The 17,176-nt window shown below is 53.7% G+C and overlaps 6 protein-coding genes across 6 annotated transcripts; 3 read left to right on the top strand and 3 right to left on the bottom strand.

The window, feature by feature from the left end:
• Positions 1–338: 338 nt before the first annotated feature.
• Positions 339–3,541, top strand: BDZ83DRAFT_581344 (calcium-translocating P-type ATPase; the record flags this gene model as incomplete). Its single annotated transcript, XM_060505446.1, has 2 exons — positions 339–966; positions 1,017–3,541. The coding sequence occupies 2 exons, from the start codon at positions 339–341 to the stop codon at positions 3,539–3,541; spliced, it is 3,153 nt and encodes a 1,050-aa protein (XP_060363263.1).
• Positions 3,542–5,529: 1,988 nt separating this feature from the next.
• Positions 5,530–6,113, bottom strand: BDZ83DRAFT_581420 (uncharacterized protein; the record flags this gene model as incomplete). The annotated part of the gene is made up of 2 exons (XM_060505457.1): positions 5,530–5,880; positions 5,943–6,113. The coding sequence occupies 2 exons, from the start codon at positions 6,111–6,113 to the stop codon at positions 5,530–5,532; spliced, it is 522 nt and encodes a 173-aa protein (XP_060363262.1).
• A 523-nt stretch (positions 6,114–6,636) lies between these two features.
• BDZ83DRAFT_753710 (short chain dehydrogenase) lies at positions 6,637–7,476 on the bottom strand (the record flags this gene model as incomplete). Its single annotated transcript, XM_060514384.1, has 2 exons — positions 6,637–7,363; positions 7,415–7,476. 2 exons carry the CDS (start codon positions 7,474–7,476, stop codon positions 6,637–6,639), a joined length of 789 nt encoding a protein of 262 aa, XP_060363261.1.
• A 1,147-nt stretch (positions 7,477–8,623) lies between these two features.
• BDZ83DRAFT_394431 (Hsp70 protein-domain-containing protein) lies at positions 8,624–12,051 on the top strand. Its single transcript, XM_060502811.1, has one exon. It carries the CDS (start codon positions 8,791–8,793, stop codon positions 11,905–11,907), a length of 3,117 nt encoding a protein of 1,038 aa, XP_060363260.1. The 5' UTR covers positions 8,624–8,790; the 3' UTR covers positions 11,908–12,051.
• Positions 12,052–13,700: 1,649 nt separating this feature from the next.
• On the top strand, positions 13,701–15,212 carry BDZ83DRAFT_720842 (eukaryotic aspartyl protease; the record flags this gene model as incomplete). The annotated part of the gene is made up of 4 exons (XM_060512313.1): positions 13,701–13,947; positions 14,033–14,144; positions 14,201–14,325; positions 14,386–15,212. The coding sequence occupies 4 exons, from the start codon at positions 13,701–13,703 to the stop codon at positions 15,210–15,212; spliced, it is 1,311 nt and encodes a 436-aa protein (XP_060363259.1).
• Positions 15,213–16,163: 951 nt separating this feature from the next.
• Positions 16,164–16,797, bottom strand: BDZ83DRAFT_720841 (uncharacterized protein; the record flags this gene model as incomplete). Its single annotated transcript, XM_060512312.1, has 3 exons — positions 16,164–16,476; positions 16,575–16,658; positions 16,730–16,797. The coding sequence occupies 3 exons, from the start codon at positions 16,795–16,797 to the stop codon at positions 16,164–16,166; spliced, it is 465 nt and encodes a 154-aa protein (XP_060363258.1).
• Between the last annotated feature and the right edge of the window lie 379 nt (positions 16,798–17,176).

Below are 17,176 nucleotides of genomic sequence, written 5' to 3'. Positions count from 1 at the left end.
GCCAGGTTTCCAAGCTCATTAACCCCAAGAGTCTAGATGCCTTCGTCGCTGTTGGAGGTCTTGTTGGCTTGGAGAAGGGTCTACGGACAGACAGGCGCGCCGGTCTGAGTCTCGACGAATCGAGACTCGACGGCAGCATTAGCTTCGAGGAGGCCGTCGCCGCAGGCAAGAAGCTCCCGTCGTCCTCGGACGCTGTGCCAACGGATGCGCTTCAACAGGATGCCGCCCACCATGGCGACGGTGCCGGCAAAGGCTTCGACGACCGGAAGAGAGTATTTGGGCAAAACATTCTGCCAGAGAGGAAATCGCTATCACTACTGCAACTCGCATGGATTGCAATGAAGGACAAGGTTTTGATTCTTCTGAGTGTGGCCGCCGTCATTTCTCTGGCACTGGGATTGTATCAGACTTTTGGAGCGACTCATCATGGAGACGACACTGCCAAGCTCGAGTGGGTTGAAGGTGTTGCCATCATCGTCGCTATCACTATTGTCGTGGTCGTCGGTTCACTCAACGATTGGCAAAAGGAGCGGCAATTCCGGAAGCTCAACCAGAAAAAGGAGGACCGCATCGTCAAGGTTATTCGATCCGGAAAGCCCGCCAACCTCTCGGTTCATGACATTCTTGTCGGAGACGTCATGCTTTTGGAGCAGGGTGACATCATCCCTGTGGATGGTGTTTTCATCGATGGGCACAACGTCAGCTGCGATGAATCGTCTGCAACTGGAGAGTCGGATCTTATCAAAAAGGTACCGGCAGACGCCGTCATGAAGGCGCTGCACGAGGAGGAAGTGAACCCCAAGAAGCTTGACCCTTTTATTATCTCTGGAGCGAGAGTCCTGGATGGTGTTGGAACATTTCTGGTCACTGCTGTCGGCCAAAACTCGAGCCATGGCAAGACTATGATGTCCCTTCGCGACGATCCTGGAATGACTCCTCTCCAGCTCAAGCTGAACATTCTTGCGGGTAAGTTAATTTTGTGATCTAGCTGAGGAGCTTGCTAACAACACTTTCAGGTTATATTGCGAAGCTCGGCAGTGGTGCCGGTCTTCTCCTTCTTGGTGTCTTGACGATCGAATTCCTGGCTCACCTTCCTAATAATAGCGACTCCCCCGAGGAGAAGGGCCAACGCTTCTTGCAAATTCTCATCACATCCATCACCATCATCGTCGTCGCAGTGCCTGAGGGTTTACCCCTGGCTGTTACTCTCGCCCTCGCCTACGCTACAAAGCGGATGACCAAGGAGAACAACCTCGTTCGCCACCTGCAGTCCTGCGAGACAATGGGCAATGCGACTGTCATTTGCTCCGACAAGACTGGTACTTTGACGGAGAATGTCATGACTGTCGTCGCTGGCACTTTGGGTACAGGCAAGTTCCGCTTTGTCGCCTCTGACGATCAATCATCCGAGACCAGCCAGGAGGATGGGGAGTCGGATGTACATGCTGCTGGAGATGACAAGAAATCCCAAACTACCACCGAAGTCCCAATGTCGAAGCTTTCATCCGCAATCGACGCGGCTTTCAGAGATCTTGTCAAGCAGTCCGTGGCGATGAACACGACTGCTTTCGAAACGGAGGAGAACGGAAAGCAGGTATTTGTAGGCACGAAAACCGAGACTGCCCTGCTCGACTGGGCTCGCCGATGCTTTGCCCTTCAGCAAATTGCCATCGAACGTGAGAACTGTCCCGTTCAGCAGCTCTTCCCATTCAACTCGAAGCGAAAGGCTATGGGTGCCGTTGTGCGCCTACCGAACAACAAGTTCCGTTTCTTCGTCAAGGGTGCCCCTGAGATCCTTTTGGGACAATGCACCAGCGCCGTCTCCGACCCTACGAAGTCACCTATGACTGCCTCAATGGCATCGGATCAGCAGGAGCACATTCGCCAAATCATTACCGATTATGCCCGTCGCTCCCTCCGCACGATTGCCCTCGGATACCGCGATTTTGAGCAGTGGCCCCCCGAGAACGCCCGCAAGGAGGAAGGCTCCCAGAACATTGAGTTCTCCAGCATCTTCAAGAACCTAACGTGGCTTGGTGTTGTGGGTATTCAGGATCCCGTCCGAGCTGGCGTTCCGAAGGCCGTGGAGGACTGCCGTACTGCCTCTGTTTCCGTCAAGATGGTTACCGGTGACAATGTCGAGACGGCAAGAGCCATTGCGAAGGATTGCGGCATTCTTACGGAGAAGGGTAAGGTCATGGAGGGAATCGAGTTTCGCCGCATGGACGACCGCGAGCGTGTCAACATCGTTCGGGATCTGTGTGTATTGGCACGATCCAGCCCCGAGGACAAGAGAATCCTGGTCAAGGCTTTGAGAAGTTTGGGCGAGGTCGTTGCCGTAACTGGCGACGGCACGAACGATGCGCCTGCCCTGAAATCTGCGGATGTCGGTTTCTCTATGGGTATCACCGGAACTGAAGTCGCCAAGGAAGCCTCCGATATCATTCTGATGGACGATAACTTCTCGTCAATCGTCAAGGCCATGGCCTGGGGCCGCGCCATTAACGACGCCGTCAAGAAGTTCTTGCAGTTCCAGATCACAGTCAACATCACTGCTGTCGTCCTCACCTTCGTCACCGCCGTAGGCAGCGAGACCCAAGAGCCCGTCCTGAACGCCGTCCAGCTTCTTTGGGTTAACCTCATCATGGATACCTTCGCCGCCCTCGCCCTTGCTACCGATCCTCCTACCGAGAGCATGCTCCACCGCAAGCCCGAGGCCAAGACCGCCGCGTTGATCAACACGCCTATGTGGAAGATGATTATCGGCCAGTCCATCTACCAGCTCATTGTCACCCTGATCCTCCACTTTGTTGGTCCCAGCTTCCTCAACTACCCCAGCGGCCAGCAAAAGACGCTCGTCTTCAACGTCTTCGTCTTCATGCAGATCTTCAAGCTCATCAACTCGAGACGCATCGACAACAACCTCAATATTTTTGAAGGCATCACTAAGAACAAGCTATTCGCGCTCATGATGTCCATCATGGCCGGCGGTCAGGTCCTCATCGTCTTCGTTGGCGGCGCCGCCTTCAAGGTCGAGAAGCTCAACGGACCGCAATGGGGCATCTCCATAGTCCTTGGCATCATCTCGATACCCGTGGGCGTCCTCATTCGCCTCTTCCCCGACTCATGGTTCGTCGCCATCGTCAGCCCCCTCGTGTGGGTGTGGTCCAAGATTCCCAAGTGGAAGCGCAAGAAGAAGACGGACGAGGAGGACAGCGAGCACCTAGGCGCCGGCGGTGTCAAGGATGCCCTGCTCGAGATCAGGGACGACCTCGCCTTCCTCAAGCGCATCAAGGGAGGCAGAATCAGCCAGATCAGCGAAGTCATTATGAAGCCCCGCGAGTATCGCGAGAGAACGCGCAGCCGGAGCGGGTCCAGATCGTCGAGCAGACATAACGCGTCGCCTATGAAGGCCGCCCTGGGCATGCCCGGTATCTTGGCGGCTAGCGTTGGAGGCTTGTCGCCTGTTGAGCGACCAGTGTCACACGACAGCCGGAACACGGATGGAGAACGCGATCAGGAGGAGAGTCGCAAAGACTGAAAGGTTGGAAAGGAAACCAAGGCAGGTCCTCATCACCAGGGTCTTCCGCGGTGAGCCTTTCAACATGCATTGGGTGCCCCCCTGGTGTGAGGGACATCTAACCCTGTTTGTCTATCTTAGCGTGTGTTGGCTTTTTTTCTTTTCTTTTACCCTTCAATGTTACGAATGGCCCGAACCGATCGAGATCCGACCTGTACTCTTGCCCTTAATTTCCTTGGACCGATCGAGAGATATGACATAACCACCCCCTGTACGATAAATTCCACCAACCAAACCAAAAGATATACACACGCCTGATAGACCCGACGATCGTGTACGGTGCCGGACCGAGAGAGACAGAGAAATAGTTAATCCAATGATACCAATTCTGCATCATTCAATGACTTTATGCAAAGCACGCAAGTGACTAAGTATGTGTGGTGCAGAAACGTGTCCCATTTACATTTCTCTGGTCGGAATAATCCACCTCTATATAAAAGACGTCTGGTGAGACAATACACAACGTCACGTCCAACAAGGATTGATGTAACAGATGTATATACGTAAGTGGGAGGGAGAGTAGCTGGTTCCCTTATACAAACGACCAAAACACTACAAAAAAGAAAGGTAAGCAAGATTGACCAGAATAGCAAAAGAGTTCACCCCCCCGGTGCTGAACTGGGGGCTACATCTCTGGCGCTCATGCTGGAAAATTTTCTGGGTGCGCATTCCGGGACTCGAACTCGTATGCGCTGAGCCTGTCGTCGAGTAAGGCTGGTTGGCGATTTGATTGTCGACCTTAAACCACTCCACCACCCAGCCAGTTTGACCTGACCCGTCGACCTAGACGGGCGCCTGCTGGCTGGTGACGGGAATGGACTTGGAGGGGTATATGAAGGGCTTCTGCCTGTCTGGTGCGTATTCAGGTCAGGTGGGCGGGCGGTGATAGTGGAAGGTTATGGGATGAAGGTTTTGGGCAGGTATGGTTGGCGCGCCCTGCCTGCCCTCCAGGCCCATTTTTCGGGAGCAAGTCGTTGAGTCTGGTTCAGGGATAAGGAATGAAACGACGCCTTAGACGTATAAGTGCGCGTTCATATGGTACCTTGTCTTTCTCTGTCGAAAAGTGATGGCGTAGTGCTTTATAGAATCAGATATTTCCCTAAGAAGTGGTGCTCTTAACGGCCTACAACAAGACTACTAAGCAAACACCAAATATTCGTTGTGCTTTCATTACTAGCAACTCGTCGTCTTACATAAACAGCTTCTTCAAGATGTGAGGGGGCGTTCACTATTGAGAATCTCTGTAGAATAATTCAACATGACTATTGATGCTTTGTTCTTTAGGTTCGAGAGGACTGTGTAGCTAGCTGGCACCTCTAGTCTATGGTCCTGCTCTGTTGCGATTGATTATATAAGTCAACAGGATATCACAGGCTGAAGGATTATTATTACCAGACGCGCTACGGATGCGTTCAAATCAGTTCTGTTGAGATGGAGGGACTTGAGGAGGTGATTAGCGTGGTAGGGGGCATCCATAGTCTTCTACGATGGGCGAAGGCAGCTGTGGATTAAAGCATTAGACCACCCTGTCGGTCGCAAGTTGGATGTGATACACCATGGAATAAGCATCCAGAGGCGTCGGCAGGCTCATGGTGGCCGAAAGGGGCCTATATGTTTCGGTCTGCGAGAGATGCCAGCCTGTCCACAGAATTTCAGACCAAACCAGCCCCCAGCAGAGATCCGACTTTTGTTATCCAAAACGAGGATATGCTTACATGGCTGTACAAAAGATGGGTTCTGTGGTGTAGGGGCAGGCTTTTAGCAAACTCGACTGACTACCTAAGACGGAGGTCCAATTTGTGATTAGATAGGAGTGAGCTAGCCGTCAGACACGAAGTGCTCTTTCAGCCAGATGTGTCACGTGAGAGAAGTTTGCATAGGTATGACAAGTGATGGAAGGGTTTTGCGAGGTCATCCTACCTGAGGTAAACACGATCAACTCAATACTTTCAAGACTCAAACTCTGGCCAACTTTGCATCTCAGCAACAAGATCCGCAAAATCCTCATCCCCCGCCTCCGCCCTCTCCTTAAACGCCGCGTAATTGTCCTGAGCCCACGCAAGCTCATCGCCAGCCAACGGTGTCGGGAAACTGGCTTTCAACCCGGCGATGAGCTCCCCGGTAATAAAGACCGACCTCAGTTCCAGATCCTGAGGCGGCAACTCGCCTTCTTCATCTGCCGTCCCCGGGTGCACGATCCGGGCCCATGCGGCTCGGATCTCGTAGCACAGAGAGGTGAAGTCCTCCTGCGTCCGGGAGGATCCTCGTCGGACGCGCCCGACGATGCGGTTTGATTTGCGCTGGGGTTGGGATGAGGATTTAGTGGATGGGTTACTCTGTATACGATATGATGGGGACTCACTTGTTTCCCGCCGACGTAGGATGGCGTGTTTGATGAGTCTGTGAAGATGATGTTTATGAACATCCTGGGGACGGTGAATTTGGTGCTGTGTATCGTGGTGATTGACTCGGCGAGGTCGTCCCTCTGGCTTTGGCTTAGAGGGGTGGCGTGAGATATCTCGTACAGAGGCATTGTGTGTAAGTGCTATCAAAGGTTGCTGGAAACAATCACGTCTTACTGAGGATGTTTTCTTCTTTGGTGAGGGGTTATGCTAGTTGGAAAACTTCACGAGGAGAGTATTTGGAGGGAATGTCAAGATGGCTTTGGGCTTGTTTCGTTCGACACTAATGAAGATCATGTGTAATCACATATCGGGCATTACACCGCGGCCCGGCAGCTGACAACAACCCCGCAGAAACCCTTCCGAAGCAAAAGTACGGTCGAATTCGGGAAGAGTAATCACAAAATCTCAAAATTGTGGAGATGTAAAGTGTTTCCATCGCAGAGATGATTTTCGCATCTTGAAGATATGCAGGAGATGACCTTCGTTCCTGGCGGTAATGAACACCACAGAGTGCGGTGCCCCTCTTGTCCATATCTGCGCGGTTGACTTGGATACAATGCTTCAAGGCCGCTTTCATTACAGCTATATCCATAGTGCTCCAAGCAACCAAATTCCATTGAAATTAAGGAAAGAAAAGAGGAGGCCGAGACTTCACTTTAGCCCACCACTCAGCAAAATGCTTTGGCCAGTCAAATACCCAGTCTTACACAGCATCAATACAACATTAGCACACTCCTGCGGCGTCCCCAGCCGCCCAACAGGGATATTTTTCACATCACCAGGCGTGCCCTCCACACGCTTCTCGTTGGGAATCATTCCCGTGTCGCCAATCATGGCCGGTGCGACGTCGTTGAGCGTGACGCCGTCCTTGGCATGCTTGGACGCGAGGTTCTTCATCAGGCCCGTCATGCCGGCCTTGCTCGCGGCGTAGTGACAGCCGTTGATGCCGCCGCCAATGGCCGAGATGGAAGACACGAAGACGATACGGCCCCAGCCCTGGGAGACCATGTGAGGCATGGCGAGCTTGCACAGCAAGAAGGAGGCGCGCAGGTTGATGTTGATGGTGAAGTCGAACTCTTCAAGGGAGATGTTCTCCAGGTAGGGGTTGGCTTTGTTGTTGAAGCCTGCCGTGCCGGCGTTGGATACGAGTATATCGGGGGTATGGCCGTGTTCATCTATGATATTCTGAAAGAGTTGTTCGATGTCCGTGGTGGAAGACATATCCACTACATGGCATGTAACGTCAGTGTCGTCGTTTGTTGAGTCCCGAAGCTCAGTAGCGAGGTCTGTGATTTTGGCCAATGTATTCTCGGATGAACATGTCAGAGCTAGACGCACTCCATTTTTGAAGAGCTCTCGAGCGCAGGCTCCTCCGATTCTGGGGTTGTCAGGCACCAACTTGCTCGATGAGGTTGTCGCCTCAACTCACCCACCAGAGGCACCCGTCACCAAGGCCAGTCTGCCTCTGACTTCGTTATCCACATGAGCCATGGTGACTGATTGGCCTCCACTTGAGCGACTATTGAAGTCGGAGCCTCCTAAAGGATATAATCCCCGAGATATTCCACCGTGATGTGCTGATGGCAGTTCTTGTTCCTTGTCGGTTGGTGTGGTTGCAGCTGGGAGGTTATGCAAGGGAAGCTGGATTGTACCCCGCCATAAGTTGCCCCACTGTAGCTTTATTACCCCGCGATCTCCAACGATGTGAATGGCAAAGGGAACTCAGAGAGATTGTATTTCCGATTTCGGATGATGTTGAGTAGGACGTTTGATAGGAGTAAGTAGCCGTAATTAGTGTCATATATGCAAAGTCTTTCGTGCGAGAATTGAACTTCAAATTCGTACTTTACTATGTAATTCCATACTGAAACACTCAAGATGAAGGCTCGGCATTCTACCTGTCAGTCAGGCCCTTTCACAAAAGGTGTAGTTTGCCTGGTCGACTCGAAATGGGCTGGCTGTCTCATCTCGCTCATTGAATCTGAGCAACTCGGTTTTGTTGCTAAGAAAGTCTGCCTTGTCTCCTGTGCAAGTGTCTCATCCTACAAACAACTCTGATGTAAGACTGTCCTGTTGGCAGTGGGATAAGACAGTATGAGCTGCTTAGGGACACTTGTCCACAAACAGGCCGATAGTAACATGTTGGATCTGCGGTGACTGACCGCTCCGTGATGGTGTCATAATCCACGTAACCTTTAGGTAATTCTCAGTCCGAAAGAGTGTCCATGAGTTGCTTGGTCAAACAGGAATTGAAGATGAGAAGCTGGGCGTTGGCCCCTTTAATGTGGCTTGAAAGCATTAAGTGGACCTCACGCTCCACTCTTCTCGGGACAACTGCCACAAATCCCAGTGCTTATTCTTATCGCACCAATGGAAAGCTTATCGTATGGTCAGCCTTGCATTTGGGGGGAAGGCGCCACAACTTTTTTTTCTTACAGCTGTCCTCTTCGCCAGGACAGGTAATCCACTAGAAGGTACCCAGCCCGAGGACGACCTGGACCCAGTCTGGGGGGGAGAACGGTACCGAACCCAATAGAGGACACCTTCACGAATCTCCATTCAACGACGCTCCGTTGTCCATATTTGTGCTCCTGGGTCGCCATTGTCTCAAGGAACTCTCCTTCTTTTTTTGACTTCTCCTCTTTTTGTCCTTGGGTATTTCTCGCTCTCTTGATTTACAACACTCCTGCGTCTCAAGTCTCATACTGGGACTCGTCTAACAATCCGTGTTAGTTTCGACCTCTGTCACTCCCACACGAACCTGCCTAGACGACCCTCCACAGCGCCATTGGGCGCAAACCACACATGATGGCGCAACGAACATTCTCGCCATTGACAGTAGTCCTTGGCTGCGTCTTCTTCTTTTCCGCACACGTCTTTGCCGTCTCCGCCGTCCTTGGTGTTGACCTCGGTACCGAGTACATCAAGGCTGCCCTCGTCAAGCCCGGTATTCCTCTCGACATTGTCCTGACCAAGGACTCGCGCCGCAAGGAAATCTCCGCCGTCACCTTCAAGCCTCTCCAGAGCGGCCCCAAGTCCGGTTCTTACCCCGAGAGACTCTACGGCTCCGACGCCATTGCCCTCTCCGCCCGCTTCCCCCACGATGTCTACCCCAACCTGAAGACCCTCCTCGGCCTCTCCGTCGACGACCCGATTGTCCAAGAATACGCTGCCCGACACCCTGGCCTGCAGCTCGAGAAGAACGAGGCGCGAGGAACCGCCGCTTTCAAGAGCAAGGTCTTTACCGAGGAAGAAGAGGCATGGCTGGTTGAGGAGCTCTTGGCCATGGAGCTGCAGAGCATCCAGAAGAACGCCGAGTCTGCTGCTGGAGCTGGTACCTCTGTCCGCTCCATGGTCCTGACGGTCCCTCCTTACTTCACAACCGAAGAAAAGCGCGCGATCCAAGCTGCCGCTGATCTCTCTGGCCTCAAGGTCCTCAGTCTCATCAGCGACGGTCTTGCTGTTGGTCTCAACTACGCCACCTCCCGCCAGTTCCCTAACATCAATGAGGGAGGCAAGCCTGAATACCACCTGGTCTTCGACATGGGTGCCGGTTCCGCCAAGGCCACTGTCATGAAGTTCCAGGGCCGTACGGTCAAGGACGTTGGCAAATTCAACAAGACCATTCAAGAGGTTTCCGTCATCGGCACTGGCTGGGACAGGACTCTGGGCGGTGACGCACTCAACTACCTCATTGTCGACGACATGGTCGCCCAATTCGTCGAGTCCAAGGGTGGAAAGAAGATCTCTGCCGATGCCGAGAAGGTCAAGGCCCATGGCCGCGCCATCGCGAAGCTGACCAAGGAGGCGGAGCGTTTGCGCCATGTTCTCAGCGCCAACCAGCAGGCTGGCGCAAGCTTCGAGGGGCTCTACGAGGATGTCGACTTCAAGTACAAGCTCACTCGCCCTGATTTCGAGAAGATGGCTGAGACTCACGCCGCGCGTGTCGACGCCGTTCTCCTCGGAGCTCTGAAGACTGCTCAGCTTGAGCTCTCTGACCTGACCTCTGTCATTCTCCACGGGGGTGCTTCCCGGACACCCTTTGTTCAGAAGCAGCTAGAGCAAATCGTCGGCTCCGCCGAGAAGCTTCGCAGCAACGTCAACTCTGACGAGGCCGCCGTTTTCGGTGCCGGTTTCCGCGCTGCCGAGTTGAGCCCCAGCTTCCGTGTCAAGGAGATTCGCATTTCCGAGGGCGCCAATTATGCCTCTGGCATGAAGTGGACCAACAACAAGAACAAGCTCCAGCACCAGCGCCTGTGGTCCGCCGTCTCCCCTCAGGGCGGCGTTCCCAAGGACGTCACTTTCACCAACCACGAGGACTTTGATGTCACTTTCTACCAGCAGATCGAGTCTGCCGAGAAGGATACTAAGGTTTTCTCTACCAAGAACCTCACCGCCTCCGTCGCGGAGCTGAAGGAGAAGTACTCCTGCGTTGACAGCGACATTCACTTCAAGGTCGGCGTCAAGCTGAGCAGTGAGAGCGGCGAAGTTGAGGTCACCAAGGCTACTGTTGAGTGCGAGGCTGAGGCCCCCGAGAAGGAGGGCTTTGTCGATGGCGTCAAGAACCTGTTCGGTTTTGGCAACAAGAAGGGAGACCAGAGGCCTCTTGATGGAGAGGAAGACGACGAGTCTTCAACTACGGAATCCGAGTCCTCCACCACCGCCTCAACCAAGACTGAGTCTACCACCGCCTCCTCATCGCCCGTTCCCAGTGACCCTGCGGCTGATGGCAAAGAGCCCGGCCCCAAGAAGAAGGAGCTCGTTACCGTTAATGTCGAATTCACTCTCGAGAAGGCCGGTCTGCCTGAGCTTTCCCGCGATGAGCTAGTCAAGTCCAAGGATCGCCTCAAGGCCTTTGAAGCTTCAGACAAGGCCCGCCGCCTGAGAGAGGAGGCCCTTAACCAGCTCGAGGGTTTCACTTACAAGGTCCGCGATCTCCTCGAGAGCGACTCCTTCATCGCAGCCTCTACCGCCGAGGAGCGTGCCACTTTGGAGAAGAAAAACAGCGAGGCGAGCGACTGGTTGTACGAGGAGGGTGCCGACGCATCCCGCGACGAGCTCAAGAAGAAGTACAAGGAGCTCAACGACCCCGTCACCAAGATCCAGAAGAGAAGCGAAGAGTCCGAGAAGCGCCCTGAGCTCATCAAGGCTCTCAAGGAAGCCCTCAACTCCACCCAGACCTTTGTCGGCACAATCAGGAAGCAGATTGATGAGTACGATAAGTGGCACGCCTCGGCAGCCACCGAGTCTTCCTCCAGCACCTCTACCGAGACCCCCTCAGCAACTCCCTCTAGCGATTTTGACGGTCTCGAGGATGAGGACTCCACCGGCAAGGAGCGCACAATGGAGGACGTCGTGAAGGAGAAGGGCCCCGTCCCACCCCTGTACAAGCGCGAAGACATCGAGGTCGTTGAGGACGTTTACGAGACCACCAGCAAGTGGCTCAAGGAGATGGAGAAGAAGCAGGACGCCCTTGCCGCGACTGCGGACCCCGTCCTCCTCGTCAAGGACCTTCAGGCCAAGCGCGACAAGCTTGACAAGGCGGGCATGGACCTGGCCATGAAGGGCGTCAAGAACATGGAGGGCAAGACCAAGAAGGCGAGCAAGGCGGCCAAGGCTGCTAAGAAGACAAAGTCCACCGCCACAGCCTCGACCTCCGCGACCGCCTCCCCCGAGGACGGCAAGAAGTCTACCACCACCATCCCCTCCAAGAGCTCAACCACCGGCGAGGCCCCCGCCGGTCGGACCGTCGAGCTTCCCGGTGGCGGAAGCTACGTCCAGTTTGGCGGCAGCGACGGCGACACGCCCAGCGAGGCGGAGATTGAGGAGATCCTCAAGAAGTTTGACCAGTCTCAGCAGGCCCAGCAGGCCGCCGCCAAGGAGCAGGAGCAGGGTGATGCGTTGGAGCACGACGAGCTTTAGAGACAATTGGATGGATTGTAGATCGGTGGGAGACAGAAGACGGGCTTTGAAGTTTTTTTGCGCATACCATACCTAGGCGTTTCTACAGATAAAATGAAATTACAGACACATCAAGACGACTGCCAACTTCCCTTTCGGGTCGTGGCTATGTTCCTGTGCAAACTGAGTGTCAACGAGGCGGACAGCGTCGTGAACGTCAATTTCGCCTCAACTCGTACGTTTCCACAGCCTCGATCTCGACGGATCCCACTGTTCACATGCTCCAGCAGCAGCAGCAGGAGGAACCCTTCAATCGTGCCACATGAGAGTCGAGTCAGGCAACCGAGTACCCGAGGACCAAAAGCCACGAGAAAGCAAACGTGTCCATTGGTGACCGGTGGCCAGTTCATCAAATCTTTTCAACATTATCAAACGTTCTACAGATGGCAGCACCGCCACCTCGCCTTGCCACCGTCCGCCTCGTTTCCCAATTGCTTTACGGTTGGTATTCTCATGATCAGAAGGTTTTTCAAAACTTCTTACTACGAAAGTCGACAAGTAAACACATATCAACATTCCTAACCACGAGAGAAGGCAACCCGTAACACACATACGACCAACACCGCCCATGGTCCCGTCGGCAGACCACATATATCTTACCCGTACCACCCAACAACCCAATCTCGCCGAAAAAGTTACATTAGTCACCTGTCCTGTTGTCAGCCTTTCTTAACGATCTTGTAGCGCCCCGGGGCAGAAGAGTATGTAGCTCCCGACATAGCTTCAACGGTCAGCTCATTGGTGTTAGCCTCGTTCAAAGTGACTACAACAAGGAGGAATCCGGTGCAATCCTCGGACAAGTTGTTTGCTATAGTAGAGACCTATATTTGTAACCTCGAACTTACGAACCGCTGCTACATTACACCTCTCACGTGGCTAGCTTCTTTCTTCTCTAGTTCCTTCGCCCCAAGCATGGTGCTTGTCCTCTCACTTTCGGTATTCGGTGTGCACCGGTGTAAGGCGAGACCCCCGCGCCCCTTGTGATGAAGTCTCACTCCAAATTGCCCATCACAATCGAACCATGCATAATCTGCCTTTTGTTCTTGTCCCATCCCAATTTCTCATTTGAGTCACCAAGGGTATGGTGAGGATGTAAGGGAGAAACCGAAGGGGATACGGGCAAAAGGTCCGGAATAGACAGCATGGAACCCCATGACCAACAAGTCGGTAACATCAACCCATCGGCTTCCCTTCCGGCCATTCTCATTCTTCGTCTTTCTCTTCCTCCTGCGCCATCTTGTACTTCTTCTTCTTCCTCCTTCTCCAAGACAAAAAAAAGTTGAAGACGGGTATGCGCACAACCCGGCTCTCTTTTTTTTCCCCTCCCCCCCGGCCGCCGCCTCAAGATCCGCGAGGTGACACATGTTGCACTCTCATGTAAGGAACGGTAAAAGTCACGCAAAGAAAGGGGGGGGGCAGGGGAGAGGCAAAGGAAATACCCGAGAGAGTGAGAAAGTGAGAGCGACTGAGAGAAAAACAACAAACAAGATCGTGTTGCGACATAGTCACTAGTTGTGTTAGCACCAAGTCTCGGTACGAAACAAACATATTGCCTTGTCAACACTTGTCCCCCGGAACTGAAGAAAATAGAATCATACATCCGTAAAAGCAGAAGCTGGATGCATATAGAAGCAGAAGGTCCCCTCCCCCTTTTCCCAGAAGAGAACCTCTCTGGCATCCTCATGTAGATCAAAGCCTTTCGAACCAACCTCGATCGCAAAAGACTCCCATCCAACATCTGATAACACGCAACGATGATCCCCTCCGTCGCCTTCCCGCTGCTATGGTCGGCATTGGCACACGCCATCCCGACCGGTCCTCAACAACAGCAACGCGCCGAGCTACCGGGCCTTCAACGCCGCAGCACCAGCACCCTCACGGTCTCCGCCCGGTCGAACCCAGACTTCATCCTAGACGGCCCGGCCGCCCTCGCAGCCGCCTACGAACGGTGGGACATGCCCGTCCCGGAGTCGCTCGCCAACCACAACATGTTGACCCGGCGCGAGGGATACGAATGCAAGTCCCTCTCCCCTCGGAACCGCAAACCCCCAAAGTAGACCCCAATGCTGACCCCGTCCATATCTAGCCGCCGTCGTTGCCGCAAAGAGTAGCAATGACTTTTACTGGCTGACAGACGTCTTCGTCGGGTCAGCGATGCAGAAGATGCCCGTCATCATCGACACAGCATCATCCGACTTGTGAGTCCTTTCCGTCCTTTGAACTCTTGAAAATTCCCAACTCACACGACGAACAGCTGGTTGATGACCACCGACACCGAGTTCGGCGACGTAGCCGTGAATGGCAAGCCCGCGCTCTACGACCCCGCAAAGTCTGCGTCGAGTCAAGAGATCTCTGGCGCATCTTGGGAGTCATCGTACAGTACGTTCTCACTTCATCCCACCATCGCCAAGTGTCCCAACTGACACACAACCGCTATAGTCGACAAGTCCACCAGCTCCGGCAAGGTGTACATAGACACCGTTGGCTTCGGCCTGGTCACGGATAACAACCACTTCACCATCGCCAACACAACAGTCCAATCCGCCGTCAACGTCGCCCCGCGGTGGGCCATCGAACCCAAGATCAGCGGCGTCATGGGTCTCGCCAAGAGCAAGCCTTCGTCCGTCAAGCCCGGTATGCCGTCCATGCTCGATCGCCTCAAGCCGGCGCTGCATTATGAATGGATCGGTATCGACATCCGAGCCAATTCGAATAAGGGCTTCTTCTCCTTTGGATACGCCTTGGGCACGGTGGAGACCAACGAGCCGCCCGTGGACGACGACGAACACTGGAGTTTCGAACTCAAGGGAACGCGCACGAGCACCATGGACAGCAAGCAGTGGAACGTGTTCAAGAAGCGTAACATTGCCACCATCGATACTGGAAGTAGTTTTGTGCTTCTTCCTGGCGACATGGTTGCGAGTTACTATGCTAGCATCCCGGACTCGGCTCACGACCCAAAGCTGAAAGCCTGGGTGTTCCCGTGCGCTTCGGCCGCGAGCATTCCTGACATGCTCTTCCTTACGGCAGGCGACTACGTAGGCACGATTCTCAAGGAGTCTATCAATCTTGGCCCTGCGCCGGGGAGCTCCGAGATGTGCTTTGGTGGGATTCAGAAGAGTGCCACTGATCGTTCCATCTTTGGAGGCGTGGCCCTCAAAAGCATGTTCGTCCAACTGAATTATGGAGCTTCAGGAACCTTCGTCAGCTTTGGGCAAAAGAGCTCGTATGATGTTTGCGCGACGACGACAGCCTGCCAATCATAAGAGTTCGAGGCAAAGGCTACTTCGTTAGCCAAGGTTGGCAGAGGGTCCAATATGTCATCCAAGTGGTGTTCGTAGAGTTCCTCAAGATGTCGCCTAGCTAGAATAATCAGTTCATCCATTCGCGTGCACAGCTCTGGTCACAAGGGAACCACAAAAATGAGATGCCGCGTGCGCGCAGATGCACGACTCAAAGAATCCGGAATTTGCACAAGGTGAAGCTAGTCGTGTAATTCGAAAACCCGAGGATACTGTGACTAGGCAGCCGTGGAAAATGCTCACTGTGCATCTCGAACGATTGAGGCAATTTAAAGGTGAATTTCCACTTCATCGTCTGGTATATACAGATGTCCCTCTTCTCTCAGGGACGCGCCATCAATGACCAGAGGCAATCAATCCACCTTGGATGATCCGCTCAGGCATGCTCAAACTCCATGAAACTTGGTGAAAAATGCGTAACCACTCAGGCTCGTAAGAGAAGAAAAGCCAACTGCAAAAAACATATTGGGGTGCTGAAGAATTCATGCTTCCAAGTCTAGGAAGTGCTCTGGGAAATGTAGCGAGCGGCGCCCCGTCACGGGTTGTGGTAGCCGGCATGGGTATATGCCAAAGGTGAAGACCCTTTTCAGTCATGCTCAAGCCGAGAGTGCAACATTGCTACTATAGCTTGGTGAAGGCCTTAAATCGAGGAGTGCGGGTATATGCGAGAATGAGCTCGAGCCGGTGCAAGTAGTCTGGTTGTGCAATCTAAAAGGGCAAGTCTACCCTCATGCCTGGTCGCGGTCGCCGTCTGAGTGAGCAGAAAGAAGCATCAGTCAGCATTTTGTGATCTCAATTACATATGTGACTGGTGGTTTGCTCAGTAGAGGCGGTGGTGCTGGAAGAAAGAGAAGAATCGGGCGGGACGTGGTATCATGGGTATTTGTATGGGTTGTGTGGGAAACATGCAGCGATCTAGTGTCGGGGTGGGCGGTCGTCAAGGTCATCCTTGCCGACGAATTCGTATTCACCTTCGCTGGCAGTAGGCGTGGGCGGCATGTTCGCCGAAGACGGGGCATGAGGCTGGTTCTGGCGCGCCGTACCTGGTCGTGACCTGGCCTTCTCTTGGGCTTCCTTTGACAATGCTGATGCAGCATCTCCCGCGGCAGCAGCAGGCTGTGTGGCGGCTTGCTTGTTGACGTTGTTGCTCTTCAACCGCTCCTCCATCTCGCGAATGCGACGCTCGAGAGCTTCAAGCTCGCTAGTCTGGCTCTGAACATTCTGCTTTCTGTCACGATTCTCTTAGTTTTCTGACTTTACTCCTTTGGGTGTAAAGCTGCATGTCGTAAGGTGAAACATGATTCTGGATGATGCGGCTCTACATACCGTTGGTCAAGCTTCTCGTCTGTGACGGGTTCGTCGAGGCGGAAGATGTCGGCAAGCTCCTGGGAGAAGGAACGAGCAATGGTACTGCGCGACTGCGGGTCAGCGACGCATCTCGGAAGGTTTTTGGTTAACTGGGGCGGGCCATTGGAACGCACGATTGAGGGCGGCGGCCATTGGGCTGCCAGTCGAGGTCGAGCTCAGCGTCGGTCATGTTGTGCGCCATTTCGTGTGTAGGAAGGAGCTTCGGATAGGCAGAGGAGTTGAGATTGTGAGGTTGCGAGTGGGAGAAAAGACGACTCGCAATCAGGGACTGGAGACGGTTGGGTTCGTGGTCGACCAAAAAGGGAGGATGATCAGCGGTTAGTGGTTGACAGTGTCGACAGGGTGCGTGTCACACCGATGTGGTAATCCAAGCAGGCGGGTAGTAATGTGTGGTGGATAAGGGGCGGTAAGGCGAGTTGGCTATGCAATGCTCTAGAAGCAAGATGGAAGATGTCGAACAAGTGCGGTGGTGGTTTTGTCGCGAAAGATGGATGGAGCAAGGCACAGGCAGAGAGGGGTATCTTTGATGCGCCGGAGAGAAAGACCTGAGAGCAGAGCTG

Source organism: Colletotrichum acutatum (genome assembly GCF_030867785.1).
Source record: "Colletotrichum acutatum strain CBS 112980 chromosome Unknown BDZ83scaffold_68, whole genome shotgun sequence".
NCBI classification, from domain to species: Eukaryota; Fungi; Ascomycota; class Sordariomycetes; order Glomerellales; family Glomerellaceae; genus Colletotrichum; species Colletotrichum acutatum.
The sequence above is the reverse complement of the archived record's forward strand: the minus strand, read 5'-3'. Positions and strand labels throughout refer to the sequence as shown.